Source organism: Aythya ferina (genome assembly GCF_964211825.1).
Source record: "Aythya ferina genome assembly, chromosome: 17".
Lineage (NCBI taxonomy): Eukaryota > Metazoa > Chordata > Aves > Anseriformes > Anatidae > Aythya > Aythya ferina.
Genome location: NC_140316.1, coordinates 10,832,846 through 10,853,558, shown reverse-complemented (window position 1 = coordinate 10,853,558; position 20,713 = coordinate 10,832,846). Strand labels below are relative to the sequence as shown.

The following is a 20,713-nucleotide window of genomic DNA, read 5'->3' as shown; positions in this document are numbered from 1 at the left end:
AGGCAGGAGTTGGTGTTGTGTGACAGCTGGGCCATGGATCTACTGCAAGGCAGCGAGGCTGTGCTGGAAGGAGGAGCAGGTGGGGTGACATGAGTCCCACAGGGGACCCCACAACAGTTACAGGGTCCCAGTAGGCTGGCGGTAAGTAAAAGTGTCGTGAACAAGTGCCATTAGCACCGGGTGGCCAGTCTGAGGATGAGCAGAAGAGTGATGCTGAGGCTGGGGCCAGCCAGTGATGAGCAGCAAGAGGAAAAGAGGTTCCCCCAGCCTCTGACATAGGCCTCGGAAACATCTCCACAAATATGGATTTGGATCCAAGCCTGAGGATCTGGGCCAGGCAGCTCCTAGGGTGAAAAAAGATGTAGCCAAACTCTATCCACTGCTCTGTACAGAGCTGCATCTGCTCTCCGAGAGCTGGTTGAACATTTCCTTGCTTTCTAAAGAGGAACCCCTGAGAGACCTTCAGCCATGAGTGCCAGCATCGCCAGCACGAGCAGATATTGAGACAGCTCATATGGGTAAGTCCTGTGTCTGGAAACAGTCTGAGAGAAATTTGGACTCTAAAAGCTGGAATGTTTCCATCAGGTGTTCTGGGACTGCCACCCAGCTGAACATCTCTCCAGATAGGCTTTGGCAACTGGAGGTAACGTGGAGGTTTTAGAGAAACTCAGACAGGAAGGCATCAAAATCAGTGCCCAACAACCACTCTGACATTCTCTGTTAAGGGTTTTAAAAAACATGTCCAAACCTTCTTTTGCCAAGAACGAAAGGGCTGTGGGCATTTGTAAACCAAAGCCCCTCTGGAGATGAAACATCCTTTCTTGGTGTAAACATACCCCAAACTGCCCACGTGGGTACCAACTTGTGAAAGTCTCCATGGATCCTGGAATCTCTTCTGTCTGCAAACAAGAGAAGAAACCTCCTCTGGCTGTGTCTGAGGAGGGCTGAGTCTCACCTGATCCTGCCTGCCAGAACCTTGGGTCCAGGTGTGAGTGATCGCAGCAGGCACTTGGGATCCTGCACAGGACGGGACACACGATGGCAAAAATCCCATGATTTGCACTGAGTGTGTGAAGGAGGTGTCACAGTGACCCCGTGCTTTTAACCAAACAAACAATCCAGGGCAGATCTGGCAGGACCGTGTACTTGGTACACAGGGCACTGCTGTGTCATCATCCCCTCGCTGCAAGTTGAGGCTTTGAGCACCTCCAGGGACTCTTTGCCCGGAGGAAAATGGTCCCTCTCTGCCTTGGTTTGCATAGCACCACAGTCTGTTTGCTGCAGGTACCCATTTATGAGCAGAGGTAGAGAGGCAGCCAAGAACTGGGGGCTGCTGGGGCTTTGCAGCCACCACCACTGCCCTCTCCTGAGAAAAGAATCTGCAGTGAGGAGCCACCGGTGTCAGGGAGTGCAGCAATGTCACCGGCACTCTGGATCAAAAAACTGTTTACTCTGAGACTTGTTAAATGTGAAGAATACGTGAGAGGAGCTGCCGGGGTCATACTGGTTACATACAGCAGCCTAGTTCCCCAAGGAAATGAAACACCTAAGACATAGCACTCTGTAACTCTGCCCTTGCACTGTTTCAGCCCTGGCACAGGAGCAAAGAGCTCCACGTTACAAAGTTTCTACCTGGTTACTGAGAATACCAAGCGGAGAGGGGAATTAAAAAATTGACTCACAGCCCTGTGAAAGGGAAAGGCTGCAGAGCGCTCTCAGGGCATTAGGCCCTGGAGAATCCAGAGGAGAGAGTAATGTCAAAAGGGGAACAGGCATTAAATGGGGCACAGCTTGCTGCTGGGCTTGGGGAGCGACCTGTAGGATCAGGAGCACAGCATGGGCTGGGCTGTGCCACGTCCCACCCTTCGCATGTCCCCCGGTGAAAAATGTGAATTTCCAGCAGTGATACCCTGGTGTACACCTCGTGATGACACCTACACCTCGTGTGGCAGCACCTGGTGAAAGTCAGGGGTGAAGTTCTAAACCAGGTGCTGACACATGAGCAAAGTACGGGCAAGGGAAAGAAGCCAGGGATCTGCACTCCTGGCCCAGTCCCTTCACCAGGAGACCTCCTCCTCCTTTTCAGAGCAGCAAAGCTAAACCTAAAGCGGAGAGACATCTTCATGCCACCACTCTGCTAGACCCAATCTAGGAGAGGCAGCTCCACCCCTGGACAGCTGGAGCCTTAATGCAAACATTATCTCAACTCTAATGCATTTATCTGGACGAGCTCAGTCTCAGAGGAGTCAGCAACGTTTCCAGGAGAGGATGGAGGAAAGAAAATAGATTCTGTGATTATTTCTTAGCCTTTGTGTCCTTGCCCTTGCCTTTGCCCTTGCCCTTCTTCTTCTTTTTTGACTTGAAGGTGGACCGAATCAAGTAGCCTCTCCAGAAGGCCTGGATGCGGGTGGCAGCAAGGGTCATGGTGGCCAACTCCTCCAAAGCCTTCTTCTTCTTCTCCTGACATATCCTGCGCTCCTCCTCGATCTGGGAATACTCCTGGAGAAGCAGAGCGTGTTTCTCCATCACCACGGACAGCTCGGCCTTCTCCTTGGTGTAGGCAGCGTGAACCTCCTCGTACTCAGCCTAGCAAAAGAGCAGACAGCACGGAACATTCAGCAGCTCCTCCCTGAACATTATTAAACACCTGGCAAGGGAAGGAGCATGGCTAGCAATTAGCAGCCAGCTCCTAGGCCCCTCCTGACATTTTGCTTTGCCAGTAATCCAGCTGCTTTTACCCATCTCCATGAAAGGGCAGGAAAAAGCACCTAGGGCCATCTCAGGGGCAACTTTAGGGGGTGCTGACGTGATTCTCAGCCTCCTGCTTCAAAACGACAGAAAGCTTCACAACTCTTCGTCTGGATGGAGAGCTGCCCCTCGCTTCCCTGGCCTCCTGCGTGAGAGCCACGCGTCCATGAGGACGGCAATCTACCTGAAGGTGTCACCTCACAGGAGAGCAACGCGCTTCAGAGAGGATACCTGTTTTTCTGCCATGTCTGCATCGTATTTCTGGACCCAGTTCAGAATTTCTGTCTCTGCTCTGCACTTCCTCTGAAACAAAAAACACCGTGGGTTACCTGCAGGCACTTCAAGTGGAGTAAAAAGACTGAGCTAGAAAACAGCATCAGAGCTTTGAGCCCCAGCGTCGTTATCCTGGAGGAGAACACCTCCTCCTTGTGGCAAGCTCCCTTCAGCTGACGTGTATTTTGCCCCTGGTTTGGATAGTCTCAGGGGACCGACCTCCATTCCCCGAGGCCAAAAGCACCTTGTTTGTTTTACAGCACAGAGCTGGGCGAGGGCTGAGGACTGGAACGCGTCTGAGAGGTGTGTGGAATGAGACAAGTCATCGACAAACTGGGGCAGCCACCCCAAAACTGAAGCGACAGAGAAATGCTAAGCACGAAGGCCCTCCAAATACAGAGCCTCCTAAAACAGAGACATTTCTAGTTGTGAGATGGTTCAACAGTGGCCTGACTCGGCGGTTTAACCAGGTTTAACCCCATCAAGAAAAAAATCAGCCAGAGCCTATCACAAGCCACATGATTTCCTGTATGACACTGGCCCAGGATGTCCCAAGGGCTTCCAGGCCATCACGAGGTCAGACACGGCACTTCCCAGCTATTCACCACGCAAGGACAATCTCAGGCCACCTGGGGCTGAAGCACGTGCTAAGGAGAGGGAAAGGAGACGTCTGTAGTCAGTAAATCTCCCTGCCCGAGCCGAGCGACTCGTCACGACAACTACTGCAGCAGCCTGCAGGCTCAGAAGAAACCAGCTGATGAAGCCACTGCACTACGGGAGGTGTAAATGGGTGCCTTGGGTTTTGAACTGCAGCTCTGACTTGTATTTGTGCCTTGTCACAGCTGCCCTGTTCTACATTGCCCAGTGCATGAAGGAAAGAGGTCCCGTTACCAGAGTGTGCAGTCCTGTTTGGGGTAAACACCAAGAAGGAGACAAAATAAAAGAAAAGAAGCTCTATCTTTTTCTAGCTCCAGAATTTCCACGCCCAGTTATCTCCCGAGGCCACCTGCACTCAACCCCGAACGCTACAAACAATAAAAGATGTTTTTATGCGCAGCCTGGACCATGTTTGCTAGCCTCACCCCACCCCAAACCTCTTGTTTCTTAACACCTGCATGTCTTGCTGTAGCCTTGCTGCTCTGAACTTTGACTAGAGCACAGCCTCTCCAGCAAGCCGTGTCGCAGCACTACACGCGGGTGTTTCCTGAGCTGGGTCAGGGCACAGGAGGAGGACCCGTGAGCAGGCTGCTTCCCCGGCACCGCTGCAGGCTTGCTTTCCGCTGGAATCAGCAGAGCAGGAGGCCAGCGTCAGCACACTGACACACAGCGTGTGCATCCTGCCAGGAACTAGCAGGAACCAAGTAATTAGTGGCAGAAGGCAGCCGCCAGACCTAACAGCAGTACAACAGGTCTTAAATTTTGTATTCTGGAGCTCTCCTGCCATTCACCTTTCTGAGAGCCAGCTCTGATGCTCGATGCTCCAGCACCAGCTTCTTGAGTTGTGCTCTCAGCTGCTGAATGTCCTGCTGTAGGCTGGCACACTTGGCCCGAGAAGCTTGCAGCTCCTCTTTTTGCTCTTTTTCTCCTTCCCACTTGACCTGCAGAATGTCGGTCTTGCAGTTTTCAGCTAGATCTTGCATGCTCTTTTTGAGGCCTTTGATCATATTGTCCTTTTTCTGAACCTAGACCCAGAAAAGAAGAAAGAAACACCATCAAGACTCGCGGGTGAGGCATAAAGCAGGCAGAAAGCACATTGCAAAGGTGGAAGCGATCTAAGAATAGGGACCTGCCACAGCTGGCTGGGAGAACAATCAGATTTCCACCAGCTTCTCCCCTGTGAGCCTGAGAATAAAGCTGGAGAAGGAAGGAGCCATACCAAGACCACTGTCACTGAAGTCTTCTCATCTCGACAAGAGCCAAAATCATCCCTCAGGATTCGGATGAGGCTCAGTGACTGTCTGGGAGATGCAGCTCTGTGGGCTGCCTGCAAGAGAAATCCTCAGCTGGGAGCAGTGAAACAGATTTGCTCGTTACGCTCTGGACAAGCTGCCAAACTGCACGTAAAAAATCTCAATTCACAGATCTCCAAGGAGCAGAGGGGATGGGGAGCACGAGACAAAACCTTCCCCTCTGACCCCTTGTGCAGAAAGGGGAAAGAAAAGCACACACAGAAAATGAGGGACTGCTTGTCAGGAGTCCAGGGCTTGATTTCTGGCACAGCCCATGGGCTCACAGAAAGAGCCTGGCAAACGCCTGTTAGTTAATCCATGCCTCAGTTGCCTTCGCTGAAAAAGATGAAGACATGATACCATCAGATATTAATTACAAATGCTCCAAGGCAGCTAGTATTACTGAGTTGGAAGTCACAGAAATATTGGTATTAAGCAAGAGTGAAGGCAGAGCAGATATTAAAAAAGGATTTTAATCTGAGCAATCTCTCCCCAAATGACTTTTCATCATTTCATCAGCAGTGAATGGAGCCTCTCCCTGGCAGCTGACACTGTGGCCCTGCCAAAACACCACTGCAGTAATTTGTGCCTGTCCTGCAGCTCCTTTGTAAACCCAGTGACTTGTGCCCTTTAAGTTGGCCTGTGAGAGCAGGTTCAAAACATGCCAAATGCAAGTTTAAAAATGAAGCATCCAGTAGGAATTTTTAAATTATATTTCACAATGAAATAAGTATCTTTCGATTTAGGATCTGATTTAGAAATCATCTCTGGAACCGCCACTTTCATATCTCCAAGAAAGGGGTCAATCTTTAGCTTATCAAAATTTTGCATCAGTGACCCTTTATCAGGAAACATGTTCTCACACTATTGTACCTCCTCATCTCGAATACAGATTGCTGCCAGCAGTTCTGCCCGCGAAGCTGTGACTGTTTCAGTGTTTTTCTTAATCCGGAGGGAGACATCTTCCATGAACTGAACCATTTCTTCCTCTTTTGTGGGATTAGTCAGGAGTCGCTCCAACATGAAATTCCTAAACACTCTAAAGGCTTTGATAAACACTTCAGCTGGTGGCTCTCGTGGCCCAGCTTCGCATTTCAGAGCCTTACAAATTGAAGGGTTGGCCAGCAAAAGCCTCAGGATGTTTCTAACAGAAGACTTCAGCTGTTGTTCGAGCAGGCAGAGAGAGACCCTTCGCTCCTCAGCTCTCACGGCATCCTCTTCTTCAGGGCTGGCAAGCAGTTGCTCCATTTTGCTTGAAAGCTTCTGGTGCTCAGTTAGGTTCTTTGTGATCTCAGGTCCCAGCAGAGCCGAAAACCTATCCAGCAAGGCGAGAATAGGTGGAACCAAGCAGCTCAGCTCCAGCTTGGCAATCGTCTCATCCAAGACGGATATAACCCATTCAGTTTCAATGCTATCAGGTTTTAACCAACGCGGATCTAACACCTTTGTGGCATCCAATGCAGTCACTGCTTTCTTTGCAGTCGCAATGCCCATTATCAGGGGCTGGTTGCTTTCCTTTGTGTCCTGAGAGGACACCTGGAGCTCGGTAGGATTTGCCATAGCCATGCCTTGAGTTAAACACCTGCGGGTTTAGTGTGGCAAGGTCTAGAAGGGACACAACGCTCTCATAGTACAATATAGAGGTCCCTCTGCTGCTTCTGCCGCAAATTCTTCCTTTGTGGGTTTTATTTCTGAAAGGGAAATATGATACAAGCATTAGAGGGACGATGTAATTCAGGAAAAGCTGGGAATTTCAGGTTACCCCAGAGCTCTCCCTGGGTTTGTGCACCCAGGCAGGTCACAGGCTCCCACACCAGAACTGTTCTCTATCCTAGAGAGCCTGCTGAACCCCCAGGGCCATGAGAAGACCCCCGAGGAGGGAGGGCAGCCATAACCCCTTGTCCCCCATGGCTGTGGGGGGAACCCCTCAGCCCCTCAGCACCACCTCAGAAGGCCCGGCCCGGGCCCTGCGGTCGCTAGGCAACGCGAACGCGGGGGCGGGGCCTCCCGCCTGCCTCCGCGCCCGCCCCTCCTCGAGCCACTCAGCGTCTTCGCTCGCTTGACGGACAGCGCCACTGGCCAGTGAAAGGCCTCGCGGCGGCCAGAGGCAGGCCGGGGTGTTGATGGCGCCGGGCGGCCATCTTGGGGCGGGAGGGCTGGGCGGGGAGGGGAGGAGCCGGATCCGCTGGGCTCCTCCCAGCTCCCAGCCGTGCGAAATAAAAATAAATAAATAAAAATAAACATAAACTTCGTACACTGAAAATGAGCCTTGCGGCAGTATTAAATCACGATGTAGCCCCTTCAAGGGGGGTGAACGCCAGAGCATTAGCAACTAGAAATTGCCCCAAGCGCGCTGTTAAAGAGGGCTGGTATTACAACGCTCTGCATTTGGGGCTATACATAATAAATAAGCCAATAAATTAATAAATAAACTCCAGAAAATAAATCCGTAACCTAATAAACTCCAGAAGGCGGCGGCTGGTGGCAGCGCTGAGGAATTCCCAGCGAGCTGCTCATGACACCGGCGGTGCCCAGGGGGAAGCAGCAAGCACACAGCGGCCCCACAGTGGCTGTGGGACCCAGCTGATGCACCCAAACCAGCCCAGCACCTTTACTTTTGTGCACCTTTATTTCTTTATTTCTTTATTTCTTTTATTTCTTTATTTCTTTTATTCCCTGGGCCAGCACCTGCAGCTCTGACAGGGCTGCGGCGGGATCAGAGCCCTGTGTGGGCTCTGTGGTGTCGGCTGGATGTGTCCCTGCCAGCCCTGCTGTCCTTCATCCCCTAGCGAAAGCACAGAGCTTATCAGAAACACCTTTCAGCTCTCTAATTTGGTGGGTGGGATCCTGTGACCACACTGGATCCAGCCCAGCCTTGCTGCAGGATGAACAGGAGGCACAGGAGGGCTGGCAGGTAATGGGGGCGGCGTGCCCTCGGCTCGATATTTCCCCTGCCCATCAGCACAGCACGGCAGAGGGGCCCTGGAGATGTGGAGAGCTGTCACTGCCTAACGGGGACTTCAGGGCTGAACCCTGACCCCTGTGAGAGGCGAGAGGCTGCCGCCTTCCCTGCGAGGCGTTCTGGCAGTGAAATCCGTCTTGAAAAGGATGTTGTTTCCTTCCGAAGCTGATGAGCCTCTTGATTGCTCCGTTTGAAACGGGACGTGGCTCTCTGAGAAATGCAGGCTCAGGCTTCCTGACAGCCGTGACCTCGAGGAGGGATTGAGATGGACTGCTGAGAGGCTGCCAGCCGCATCCTGCACGCCCCAAGCGCACAGCCTGCCTGAGGGACAGAAGGCTTCTTGGAACATACCAGCAGGGGGATGATGGAGAAGCGGTGGGTCGCATCCAAACCTCCTCTAAACTAGGGAAAAGATGTGGAGCACTGCAGCTCGCTCCTGGCCTTGGGTAACTGGAGCCGTCCCAGACTTGCAGAGCAGACTGAAGGCAGCCCAGCTCATCCTGCAGCATCACACACCGCTGCTGGGAACAAAACCAGGCCAAATGTGGGAGCTGTCACTGAACCTGTGTCATCCCAACCTCTCAACCAAGACGTAGAAAAATCTCAGATCCATCCTGAACCAATTCCCTACGACCTGCTGGTCCGCACGCAGCAGCCTGACTGAGCCACAGCGGGGCTGTCCTGCCTTGGGGGCATCAAACAGGAGCGAAACCAGAAGAAGGGGAGATCTCATAGCCAAGGGACAGGACCTCTGGGTGGCAGCAGGGACAGCAGGAACGGGCAGCGAGGGGTTGCTGGCCTTTGCAGCTGCTGGCTTTGCAGAGCCGGGATGGAAGGAGCTGGTCCCACCACGCTGTCGGTGGCGATGCCCAGGCTTTGCTGAGCAGGGCACGTGCTCCCATTTCCAGCAGGACACACTGACCCCTTTGCCTTCCTGGTGGCTTCAGGAAGGAGGACAGGTTGGGTCCAGGAGTTGTCTCCGCGGAGCAGCAGGGGCACAGGAAATTCTGTGAAGACCTAAGAGCAAAACAAAGGCACAAAGAGCTCTGCTTTCCCTTCGGAGGCAAAGCAGGCGTCACGCAGCCAGCAGGCAGCAGCTAACGCTGCTTTGTGGGCTTTTTTTTCCCACCCAGCTGCTTCCTCCTGTGGAGAATAACTGAGTACATAAACTGAGTACATGTTTCGGAGGTGGACGGACAGACGGATGGATGGTTGCAATCATTCGCCGCTCCTCCTAAAGCAAAAAAAAAAAAAACTGGGTGCATGAGGAGAATTTGCCTAGACAGCAGGTTTAAAATAAACAAAAAGGACTTTTCTTCCCGTCGGGTCATTACACACTGCCCCAGGAGGTCTGCTGCAGGCCAGCAGCACGTGGGGAAGGGGCTCTCCTTCCACTGCCCCCTGGGGACCCCTCGCTCTGTTTTCCTCATGCTCCACAAGCCTGTCACCTGCCCTGGGGATGCAGGCAGGCGCTGAAGAGCTGAAGTGCTGTGTGGTGACCCACAAGCGGCTGGACCAAACCCAGAAGCCCTTACTCAGGGCTAGACCAGCCCGTTCCTCCCAGCATCTTCCCACAAGGGAAACCTGGGGGTGGCCAGCACGGGGCACCTCAGGCTCCTCTAAAACTGCCCTGTGCTCTTTGCCTGGTGGCACCTCGTTGCTTTTCACCTCAACACCTCTCATCTTAGGTTTCAGTGCTAAAGCCAGACGCAGTGAGCACGACCGAAGACATTTACTGCCTGTCCTAGCCGGTGACTGTCACGGTGAAGCACAGATCCAGATTTTCCTTTCCATAGCGGGAAAAGGCTGCAGACGCAGGGCTGCCAGGCGGTAACCTCTGCTGGGAATTTCTCCTTTCCACCTGGATGTCACTGCTAACCACACTGCTGGTACAGGGCGGGGTCCAGGCGGCAGCGTGGAGGAGGCAGAGTGCCCACCAGTGAGGTCGAGAAGGAAGGGTCTGTCCACTCGGGTGGCTGAATCTGGCTTAATTACCTGAAATTCTCCTAAGGAAGAAGGATGAAAAAGATCTTTCTGTTTTCATGAGCCAGAGATTAGGGGAAAAGTTTGTTGTTTCACTGAAAAATAGCCTTACAATCAACTGGGAAGATGTTTCATCATCAAGGACTGATGCCTCCAGATTTTGGGGCACCGGACTGTAACTTGCCAAGTGTGCTGCCCTGACACCAGAGGGCTGTACAGCTGCATTGGATCCTGTGAAAACTCTCCTTAGAAATCCCAGCCAAAGGGGACATTTTGAAGGTACTGAGCATTTTCTAATTCAGTGAGGAAGAGACTGAGGATGTGACAGCAATATTCCAGCATCCAATTATTCCCTCAGGGCCACCGGGAAACATTAAAAAAATCGCTCTGCTTCATCTGAAGCAAAAAAAAGGTTTATGTTAAGAAAATCCCAACACTGCAATGCAGGAATCTGACTGAAAAAAAAAAAAAAAAAAAGGCACCTTGAGACTGTAGCATCTCCTCCACCTCAAGTCTTGAAAACAAGTGGGCTAGACGTTTTTTCAAGGAAAGTTCCCTGCAACTCACACACCATAAATTTATCCTGCAAGCACTCACAGCAATAGGGTGGACTTTACAGCCCTGGTTTATAAAACATTGGTCTAAACCAAGGAACTGCTGAAATCACGATGCTTGGGCTTTCTGGCCAAAGCAGGAAGGCAAAGTGCCCTGGCACAGCTGCAGTAAGGTGAGGGGAGAGGACTCGGGTGGTGCTTGATGGGTCCCAAGGGCAAAAAGCCTGTGCACAGGAGGCGAGAGGAGAGCTGAAGGGGACTCATCAATGTGTGACTGCCCAGCTCTCTCTGATGACACCCTAAATCCTAATTCTGGATGCATCCCCCTGGTCCTGCAGGAGAGGGTACAGCTAATGAACCCATTACTGCGGGGCTTGGAGTGGGAGGCACTAAAGGAGCAATCAGGCTGCTGAAATCTTGCAAAACCTTTGACTCATCCCCGTTCCTGGGAGGCCACGTGTCAGCGCTTCACCCGTTTCTCAACATTTAGCTATTTTAGGAATGACATCGAAGTGCAGGTGAAGTCTGACCGACAAGGTCTGTCGCTCACGACTCCAAAACACCGCTGACCTGCAAAGATCATGCTGAAGGCTGCCTGAGAACCGAGGCCTTCCCCCCCATGATAACACCCCCAGGCGTTTGGTTCTCGCCCTCCCCATGGACAATCCCCAGCAGAGACTTTGCCAAGTCCCGGGCATCTGCATCCGGACCCAGCAGGCTGAAGATTTAAGGTCCAAAGCGATGATTTCATGGTTCCGAGGAACTGAGACCAAAGCGTTTGCCCAAGACATTCCTCCAGCCTCGAGTCATCTGCGGGTCTTGCTGCCAAGGGAGGGGAACTCCCTGTGCTTTTCCACAACACAGCACCCCAAACACAGCCAAGTGAGGGGCAACAGCCCGGGGCTGGGGCGGGGTGGAGGCATTCACTTTTTTCTCCAGGAGAAGCAGGGCACGGCGGCTGCTGCGGCTGCTGCTGGATGATTTGGGCAGGGAGCTGTCGGGGCCGTGGCCTCCCACCTCAATGTCTGAGCCTACAAAGCAGCTTCGGGCATGGTGTCACATGAAACGGGGTGCAAGCGATGCCCCCCGGGTCTGTTTTGGGGTGCGAGGAAGGGGACCTGGGCTGGCACGGGTGGGTGTGTGTGAGGGGGTCCCACAACCTCCAGGACAGTACCAGGAGGTCCCACCACCCCTCGCCTGTGTGAGGGGGTCCCGCAGCCCCCAACAACTTTGAGGAACTCCCACATCCCCATGGTTTGGGGTGATACCCAACGTTTACAAGCCCAAAATGAGGATGTGCTGCTGTGCTGAGCGCGGCCTGGCTACTAGGACGGCTTGCCCGGGAACCGAGGGGAAGCGAAATGTGGATTTGCACCAGAGCTCTGAAATAAATTCTTGTTATCCAACAGGGTTGTGGCGTGGAGGCTGTGCTGCTAAAGGTGTGGAGATGTGAACAGAAGCTTTGGGGCTTGCTGTAAATGTAGCCGGGTTCCTCGCATCGCTTGTGTCGGGGTCCCGTTGGTAAGTCTGAAGTGAAGTATCATGTGCCGAGTGTTTCGTTCCAGCACAAACCGTGCTTGTAAAGCAGGACAGAAACTAGCTGCGGCTCAGGATACTTGGAATGGGACCAATGTTTGCTCTTCCTGAGATACTTCTCTGGGTTTTGACACAACAACCCCAATTCCGGTCATCTGCTGCATTGCAGAGAGGCCGGGAAGCGTGCAGACTCCAGCGCTGGGAGAGCCTGAAGTCCTGAACCCTCCTCTTCCTCCTCCTGATTCCCCCAGCTGTTTTTTTTCAGAAGAGGCAGAGGAAAAAGTACAGATATGTCTTATTTTGATATATCAAAATAAAGCACAGTTTACAAGATGTCCTCGTCCTCCTGCATTTCTCCTGTTACAGACTCAGCTACAGGCAGCCGACAGCCCTGTGCACACACGGAACCACGGAACGGTTTGGGTTGGAAGGGGCCTTCCAGATCATCTGCTCCCCCCCGCCAAGCAGAGCAGGGAGCCCCCGTGCCACGGTGAGAGCCCAGTGAGATGCTTCACAGCGAATCCCAGAGTCTTTTTGGGTGCTGAACCAGAGAATGTCGCGCTGGAAGGGAGCCCTGAGGGTCAGCCTGCCCGTCTCAAGGTCTCCAACAAGTCTTGGACGTCCCCAGATGTTGCTCTCCAGTGCAGACGCTGCTCCCCGCGTGGCATTTACCCGGTTAGGCTGTGCCACCAGGCAGGACGTGTTTCTTAACGCCTGCCCTGAAAACGCCCCTGCCATAATTTCAGCTGCAGAGCCAGGACGGCCCTGACACCTCGTTAGGATTGCAATGGGGTTAGGAGCACAAGGCAGCATGCGAGGGAGGGCTGTCCTTGCTCAGCCGGTGCTTGTCCAGGGAGATTTGGGGAGCAGTTCAAGAGCTCAGAGAGGAGGAGCTGCCACCTGACCGTGCCCCTTTGGGGCACCCAAAGTAGCTGGTACCCAAGCAGCTGGTACTGGGGAATGCCACCGGGCTGAGATCATGGCCTGAAATACCCGGAGAGGGGGACAGCAACCAGGCCAGGCCCTGTACGGGCAGCATAACCCCTCCAGCACACAGCAACCCATGGGATCCCTGTGCCCAGCCTGGAGCCAGCCCCTCTCTGGGACCAGGCCAGCATACAAAGCGCTAAAAAGAGGGCAAACAAGGCAAAAGGATGGGTTCAGCAGGATCCAGGCAGCGGTGTGGGTGCCAGCCCTGCTCCTCCATCCCCTGGCAGGGGACAGCACAGCTGCCAGGTCCTGGGGACACCAAGCTGGGAGCTTTGCCCAGCCTCATCCCAGGGGCCGCAGCATGGCTTGCCCTTCAGAAGCAAACCCAAAATGCCTTCCAGTCCTCCCTGCTAGGGGAAAACTTCTGAAATCTGAACCCTAAAAGCAAACAGGCAGAGGAATGGGCACAGCTTGTGGCTGCTGAGCTCTTGGCAAGAGCAGGGGCTGTGCTGGCGGTGAGGCCGAGGTGAGTCACGGGGCTGGAAAAGGGCTGGGGTGGTGCTCTCGGCCCCCGGGGGCAGGGTGAAGCCCGTGGGCACGGCGTCCCCTGGGAGCTGGGGCGCCCAGCCGGTTCCAGGTGCGAAGTCACCACAGAAGCCACGGTAGGAGTACAACAAAAATAGAGCTTTATTTCAGGACGAGTGCCACCAGAGCCAGACCGCGCTCCTACGGCAGAGCACCCGCGGGTGTGCAGCCGTGCCCGGTGTGCACGCAGCTGGGCTGGCGCTCACGTGCTTTGCACGTGCTGTGCCACTGCTCCGTCAGAGGCCGGTGAGCCCTGGAGGAGCGTAACGCCCGCTGGGGACACCGGCACCGCGCCGCCACGCAGCACCACGAGGGTCCAGCGCGCTCCGTCCTTCGTGCAGGGGGCACGAGGCGTGCGTGCACGTGCCCCACGTGTGCACCGGGCTTACTCCACCCAGCAGAGCTCAGTAGTGATGCACACACACGCATACATCTGCTGTGCATGGGGAGGTGCTTGCACACGGAGGCTGTGCGCACGCACACGCACAAGGCTCTGCACATGCACTTGTGCCTCCCGGACCTGTACACACCGACACACACGTGCTCCGTGCACAGAGCCATGCAAAGAGAGCCACTCACACGTGCAGAGCCTGTGCACACCAGCACACACACGCCTACACGTGTGAGACCTGCTTGCACACGCAGAGCCTTTACGCACCAATACTCACGTGCTCCCTGCACACACGCCAGAGATCCACTCACTCTTGCAGAGCCTTTGCACACCTGCACACACTTTCCCCACGCACACAGACACCCCCTTGCACACACAGACCCTGCGCACTGCGGCGCACACCTGCACACCCAGAGCTCTGCACACCAGCACTTCGGTCTGCACGTGACCGTGCGCGCCGGCAGAAATGTGTGTGTGCAGAGCTGTGCATACCAGCACACGCGTGCACAAAGGGCCTGTGCACACCAGCACACACGTACACACACAGAGCTGTGCACACACACGTGCATTCAGTGCTCTGAGCAGCAGCAGGCGTATGCATGCCCAGTACCATGCACACCAACAGATGTGCACACGGAGCCATGCATACAGCACGCACACACGTGCACCGTGCCACGCACACCAGCACATACGTGTGCACGCAGGGCCGTGCCCACTGGCACACACGCACAGGGTTGCGCCCAGTGCTCGCCGCCGTCCCCGTGGCCGCCCCAGCCCTACTCGCGCCTGCGGGGGGCACGGCCCGGCCACGCTGCCCAGCGCCTCGCGACGAGCTGCGGCTGGTGGTACATGAACATCCCGGCCAGCGTCAGCCCGATGCCCAGGTAGCTGAGCCCGCTCAGGTGGCTGCCGAAGAGCAGGCGGGAGAGCAGGAGGTTGCCCACCACGGTGAGGTTGCCCAGGAGGTGGATGGTGAGGGCGGAGGTGAGGGAGAGGACGCAGAAGCTGGCCAGGTTGTAGAGGACGGAGCCAAGGCAGCTGAGGAGGACGCAGCCCCAGAGGGAGCCGTCGTAGCGCAGGACGCCTTCCCAGGCTGGGGCCACCTCCAGTGCCACGGCTGCCCCGAAAAGGAGCCAGAAGCTGGGCAGGGCGGTGAGGCAGAGCAGGGAGACAGCGTCCAGCCGGTCCTCCTGCAGCAGCAGGCCTGGGGACAGGGGGGGGGACAGTCAGCGGGAGCTCCCCGCCCAGTGCTGAAAGAAATCCCGAAAGAAATCCCAAAAATCTCAGCAAAGGGGGATGTGGGGAGCAGCCCCATCTGCGGGGACGGGGGAAAAGGGGGCTGCTCCTGGCCCTGCTGAGGCAGCTCGCAGGGTCCTGGGGTGTCCCCCAGCCTGGGGACTGCAGGGACGTCACAGCACGTGCCCAGCACTCGTCCTGACGCCAGTGCCCGACCCTGCGGTGCCTGCGTGAGTCACAGGCTCCGGCTGCCGCGGCGGAGGAAACGCTCCCTTCCCAGCCGAAAAACAAGTGAGCTCGGGGCCAGACGGCTCCTCTCTGCTGCTGCCAAGGACATCGCGGCCCGGGTGGCCCCGCTGCTCCCACAGCGCCCAGGGGCCCCGTGTGGGGACGATGCCGCTCGGTGCACAGGGATGATGCCACCCAGCAGGGGGATTTGTAGGGGCTGCGGACCCGGCCACCCCATGGGGAGGGGACAGGGACAGAGGGGAGCGGTGTGTGCCTCTGTGCCAGCCAAAGGCACTGCCGCCACCCCGCAGTGTCCCTGGAGCTGGCTGGTGTGCCACCGCGGGGACACCAATGTGTTTGCTCCTTGCCAACAAACCAGGGTCACCTCGGGCCAGGATCGTGGGACAGCCCCCAGGGCAGGAAGCCAGGGGGTGAGGGTGGCACTGGGGTGGCAGCAGGGACAGGGTGGTGACACTGGGATGAGCGGACACCTTGGTGTCACCAGGCTAGGACAGGGGACAGTGACAGGGACATCCCCAGCCCCAGAAGCAGCAGTGGCACTGGTATCAAGGGTAGCAGAGGGGACCAGAGCACCCCAATGGTCGTGGTGCTGGTGGCACCTCCTGGGCGCAGCACTGCCACCAGCACGGGGACACCCCGGGGGCGCGCGGGCGGCACTTACTCTGCTGCAGCGACTTGAGGGCGCGCAGGACGGTGGCGGCGAGGAGGACGCAGCCGCCGGGCTGGTGGAAGTGGACGCCACCGGCGATGCTGCAGGCGGCCCCGGCGCAGACGGGCCCCATGGCCGCGTACTGCAGCGGGTGGTGCCGGCGGCCCCGCAGCAGCGCCGACAGCAGCAGGGTGGCGAGCGGGGCGGTGGCGTGCACTGCTTGTGCCGCGTCCAGCGGCACCAGGCTCAGCCCCAGGTTGCCCAGGGCCACGCTGCCGCAGAAGGTGAGGCTCAGCAGGTAGATCCTGGCACGGGGACGGACGGATGGCAGTGGGCCCCGTGCCCACCCCAGCGGGTACCCCAGCGCCACTGCCGCCAGCATGTGCAGGGACGACAGCAGCAGCGGGTAGCGGAAGCCGTGGGCGGCGAAAATCCATTTGTTGAGGCCGGCCAGGGCAGTGCCGGTGCCCAGCCAGGCCAGCACGGTGAGGGCCAGCGGCAGAGGCGGCCCCGACAGCTGCCACCCCGGCTCAGGTCTGCGGGGCTGGAGGGTCCCGCCGGCGGCCGTCATCGCTGCTTCATCACCGCCGGGGCACCGCGGGCACATGGGCACCGCTGCCACGCCGGCTGTGCCGGTGCGTGCGGCGTCCCCGGCTCCTCCCGGCGTCGGCGTCGGCGTCACCTGCCCAGGGTGGGCCCACGGAGGGGTCAGCCAAGGGGTGCCATGTGCAAGCAGCGCCGGCACCAAGGAGAGAGGAAAGTTTGATGGCGGGGAGCGAAGGCAGCGAGGCTCCTCCCCACCGGGCCGCCGCACGTCACCGCGGCCGGCAGTGCGGGCCTGCGGAAAACCGGAGGAGCGGCACGGCGAGCCGGGAACCGAGCTGGGAACCGGCGGCAGCGGCTGCGTGTTCCCCCCCGGAGCCGCCCGCAGCCGGAGGACCGGAGGCGGTGGGAGCTCGGGCGGCCTCCATGGTGACGGTGGGGCTGCGTCAGTGTCCCCGGCTGACTCACGCCGGGGCGGGCGCCATCGCTCGCCGGGCCTGGCACGGGCACCGGCATCCCCGCCCAGCGCACCGCCTGCCCTGGCACCGCTCCCCGCCAGCTGCCCCCGCCCTGGTCTCGTTTTAGGAGGGGATTAAATCTCACGGGGTTTCCACGCACGTTTCAGATGGAAATACCCTGGCACCGATCCTCGCGCTGGGGCCACTGCGGTCCCCACCGATGCCATTGCCCCCAGCCCCTGGGGTGGGGAGCGATGTTGTCACCCCCAGCTGCTAAAATCAGGAGGTGCGTGGAGGGGACTCTCCCTCCTCGTGCCTTGTCCAGCTGCTCCCAGCTTCAGACTGCCCCACAAGCACCCTCGGGGGCACTGCGCACCCCAAAAACAGGGGCTGTCAGCCACCAGAGCGGGGGACAGCACCGAGGAGCTGCCGGTGCCCAAGCAGGGAGCCCGGGTGCGCCCATCCCACTGACCCCATCCTCACCCTCGCCGGCGCACAGAGAAAGCACAGCACAGCCCGGGGGATGCTGCAGAGTTTCATTGTCATCGCCCCCATCAGTTGGGGCAGCAGCGGGGTCCCCCCCCTGCCTACCACTTGCTCAGGCGCAGGATGACGGTCTCCCCGTCCTCCGGTCTGTAGTCAGCAACGCCTGCGGAGAGAGGCAGCGGCCGGGGTGGCGGTGTGGTCAGGAAGACAGAGCCACAACCCCACAACCCCCCCAGGCACTCACTCACCCATCTGCAGGCTGCTGCCGAGGCCGCCCAGCAGCTGCCAGTAGTGCCGCTCCTGCGGCTGCGCTGCCAGGCCCAGCACCGAGGTCAGGAAGGGGCCCTGGGGGGTGTCCTGGGTCTCAAACCTGGGGGGCAGAGGGGAGTGAGGGGCCTCGGGGTCTCAAGGGTGCCAAGAGATGCAGCGGGAGGGGACAGGGTGGCAGCCCCCTGCTAGGATCTGGGTCCCCCCTTGGCACATGGGGGTTACGCACGTGAAATTTTGGGGTCCCTGCGCTGGGGCTGCCCCGAGCAGGTCCAGGAGGGAGGCACCGGTGGGCACAGGCACCGGGAGGTCGTAGAGCAGGTGCTGGGGACACTGTGCCACCGGGCACTCCACCACCAGCCGCACCATCATGTTCCCCGGCCCCACGGGCAGCGGCTCGATGGCGAGGGGCTTCAGCGTGTCTGTGACAAGGACAGCCACCACGGTGGCATCAGTGCCAGCCCGGTGCCAGCCCCCTTGTCCCCACCTTGTCCCCAGCTCCTACCAGGCTCCTCCTTGCACTGCATGGAGGCGATGTCCAGGTAGCTGCGGCCGTGCAGCACAGGCAGTGCCTGGGCCATGGCCGCGGCGCTGGTGAAGGCGTCCAGGCGCTGCAGCAGCGCGGCCATGGCCCGGCCGTACGCCGTATGCGTCCTGCACTTGTCAGTGGCGATGAAGACCTGGGAGGAGAGGAAGGAAGGGCTCAGGGCAGGGCTTGAGCTCAAAGCGAGGGGAGGAGCGGGTCAGGGCACAGTGCCGTGGGCACAGTGCTGCCGTGGTGCCATAAACCTGCATCCACACCTGCACCCTGCACGTGCCCGCAGGCACCCATGCTCCTGAGCTCGCACATGCACCTGCACCCGCGCCCACCTGCATGGCCAAGGGGGTGCTGAAGGCGTTGCCAATGAAGCCGTCCTCGCTCTGTGCCGCCACAAACCTTGCCCTGATGCCACGCACGGCTGCCCGCAGCTCCGCCGCCAGCCTGGAACTGACGAGCTGCTCCCGCTCCAGGCAGGCGAAGGCCAGCGCCGCCACCGCCTCCGTGTCTGCGGGGATGCCCCGTGTCACCCTGGGTGCCGCACACCCACCCCGGTGTGTCCTCCTAGGTCCCCAAGGGTCCCACGGCCCCTTACCCACGGCACTGCTGCCCGCGTGCCGGAACCGCCGGCGCTGCTCGGCCACCAGCAGCCGCTGGATCACCTCCTCACGCACCCTCTTGCCGTGGACACACAGCGCCAGCACGCCCAGGCTATACTGGTAGTAACTGGTGAGGGGGTGGCCGTGCCGTCGGGAACCTGGGGATGGGGCACCACTGTCACCGGGGCCAGCTGGTGGCCCTGCCGGAGCCAGGGATGCCAGCGCCCAGCTGGGTGACCACCGGGGCCACCCTGTGGGGCCATCCCCACCTGCCCAGTCCTTCTCCAGGTAGTATTTGAGCCACGTCACCAGGAATCGCTGAGGACCGGGGTCCGGCGGGGGGCAGGAGGCTCGCAGCCCCAGCAGGTACAGCGCCAGCCGCCCCGTCTCCGGCCACTGCGACACCGCCCTGGTGTCCCTACAAGCAGCGGGGTCGGCGTTGGGGAGCAGAGGGACCCACGCTGTCCCCGTCCCCAGCCCCATCACCTACTTGCTGTGCTTGGCATCCCGGTGGCGATGACCATGGGACGAGTGGCTGTCCGAACCCAGGCTCCTGCAAGGGATTCGGCACAAGTGGGACCAGAAAGGGGGTCAGCAAACGTCCCCTTGTGACACACGGGGGTCTCAGGGGACCTACCGGCCGTAGCGTCCCTGGAAGGCATCCTGCAGCCGCTCCAGGTAGCGCCGCTCGGCGCGCAGGTCGTGGTCCCCGGCGAGGCGCAGACCCACGTAGACACCGGGGTCAGCGTCCAGCCCTGGCTCCTCCGCCAGCCCCAGTAGCCGCGCGCTCAGCACCCTCACCGCCGCCTCCTCCGGCGCCCCTGTCCCCATGGGGGGGACCCCCAAGGCGTGAGGATGGCGGCGGCGATGGCTGCGAGCCCCCAACCCATCTCCATCCTTTCCGGGGGACGCGGCGTGGCCGTGGGGACGCGCTCCCCACCGGGACACCCCCACCCCACTGTGCGCCCCCAAAAGTCACCAAAGAGCCGGAGAAGGAGGCAAAGCCAAAGGAAATGGGAAAAGGGGGGGCCCAGCCTGGTGCCACCCGCAACCCAACCCGTGGAAAAGGGGGGGGTCCCCGTGTCTGGCCGTGGGTCCCCGTATCCAGCCGGGAGTCCCTGTGTCCAGCCGGGGGTCCCCGTTTTACTCACGGCAGCCCCGGGCGGGGAGCACGGCCACCGGCAGCAGGACGAGGAGCAGCCACATCGCGGAGGGGGCCCGGCAGGGCTGCGGGGGGGGGGACTTTGCCCGGAGCCGGGTGTGGAGCGGGGCAGGACGCGCAGGGCGACGCGCCCCAGGCAGCGGCAGGCGGGGGGCGGCCGGCACCGGGCGGCACCGGGAGGACACGGGGCGGGGACGGGGACCGAGGGGGCGGAACGGGGCGGGGGGGGACGGGCGAAGGGTCCGGGGATCGGTGTCGGTGCCGGTGTCGGTGCCGGTGTCAGTCCCGGTGCCCGTGCTGATGTCGGTCCCGGTGTCACCCCGGTGCCGGTGTCACTCCCGGTGTCACTCCCGGTGTCACTCCCGGTGCTACTCCCGGTGCTACTCCCGGTGTCACTCCCGGTGCCACCCCAGCCCCAGCCCCATCCCGGCCGTGCCTCAGTGCCCCCCCGGTTTCCTCCCGGTGCCCCCCCGGTTCCCAACCCAACCCACCCCCATCCCCACCCCCATCCCCACCCCGCCCCACCCCCGGTGCCCGCCCCTCCCCATTCCCTCCGCCCCTTTCCCCTCCTCCCCCCGGGCTGCCCGTGCCGTGCCTGCCCCGAGCCGTTCCCCC

The 20,713-nt window shown here is 59.0% G+C and overlaps 3 protein-coding genes across 4 annotated transcripts; all 3 read right to left on the bottom strand.

The window, feature by feature from the left end:
* Window positions 1-953: 953 nt before the first annotated feature.
* DRC10 (dynein regulatory complex subunit 10) lies at window positions 954-6,901 on the bottom strand. Its single transcript, XM_084539170.1, has 5 exons — window positions 6,785-6,901; window positions 5,844-6,661; window positions 4,470-4,703; window positions 2,980-3,051; window positions 954-2,586 (listed from the first exon to the last, which is right to left on the bottom strand). Exons 2-5 carry the CDS (start codon window positions 6,534-6,536, stop codon window positions 2,296-2,298), a joined length of 1,290 nt encoding a protein of 429 aa, XP_084395296.1. The 5' UTR covers window positions 6,537-6,661; window positions 6,785-6,901; the 3' UTR covers window positions 954-2,295.
* A 7,636-nt stretch (window positions 6,902-14,537) lies between these two features.
* On the bottom strand, window positions 14,538-17,223 carry SLC35E4 (solute carrier family 35 member E4). The gene is given in 6 exon segments (XM_084539183.1): window positions 14,538-15,115; window positions 16,058-16,686; window positions 16,688-16,774; window positions 16,776-16,796; window positions 16,798-16,972; window positions 16,975-17,223. Coding segments are annotated over 6 exon segments (1,470 nt in total). The 5' UTR covers window positions 17,105-17,223; the 3' UTR covers window positions 14,538-14,687.
* A 345-nt stretch (window positions 17,224-17,568) lies between these two features.
* Window positions 17,569-20,430, bottom strand: TCN2 (transcobalamin 2). 2 transcript variants are annotated; one of them, XM_084539185.1, is made up of 10 exons: window positions 20,088-20,430; window positions 19,574-19,757; window positions 19,427-19,489; window positions 19,206-19,354; window positions 18,933-19,094; window positions 18,670-18,845; window positions 18,305-18,479; window positions 18,029-18,221; window positions 17,781-17,902; window positions 17,569-17,695 (listed from the first exon to the last, which is right to left on the bottom strand). In XM_084539185.1, the coding sequence occupies exons 1-10, from the start codon at window positions 20,140-20,142 to the stop codon at window positions 17,634-17,636; spliced, it is 1,341 nt and encodes a 446-aa protein (XP_084395311.1). In that variant the 5' UTR covers window positions 20,143-20,430; the 3' UTR covers window positions 17,569-17,633. The 2 variants fall into 2 exon arrangements, with proteins under 2 accessions (XP_084395311.1, XP_084395310.1); XM_084539184.1 differs by having other exon boundaries at window positions 19,206-19,345; window positions 20,088-20,290.
* Window positions 20,431-20,713: the final 283 nt, after the last annotated feature.

What these genes read in the sequence shown, in the direction of transcription:
- DRC10 (XM_084539170.1), bottom strand. Translation starts at nt 6,536, where the DNA reads ATGGCTATGGCAAATCCTACCGAGCTCCAGGTGTCCTCTCAGGACACA. An exon ending in CAGAGCTGGCTCTCAGAAAG is followed by an intron (nt 3,052 to 4,469) that starts GTGAATGGCAGG and finishes TTTTTGTTTCAG; the next exon opens with AGGAAGTGCAGAGCAGAGAC. An exon ending in CAGACATGGCAGAAAAACAG is followed by an intron (nt 2,587 to 2,979) that starts GTATCCTCTCTG and finishes CTCTTTTGCTAG; the next exon opens with GCTGAGTACGAGGAGGTTCA.
- TCN2 (XM_084539185.1), bottom strand. Translation starts at nt 20,142, where the DNA reads ATGTGGCTGCTCCTCGTCCTGCTGCCGGTGGCCGTGCTCCCCGCCCGG. An exon ending in CGCGGGCAGCAGTGCCGTGG is followed by an intron (nt 18,846 to 18,932) that starts GTAAGGGGCCGT and finishes GCATCCCCGCAG; the next exon opens with ACACGGAGGCGGTGGCGGCG. An exon ending in CAGGGACCCCAAAATTTCAC is followed by an intron (nt 17,903 to 18,028) that starts GTGCGTAACCCC and finishes TCTGCCCCCCAG; the next exon opens with GTTTGAGACCCAGGACACCC.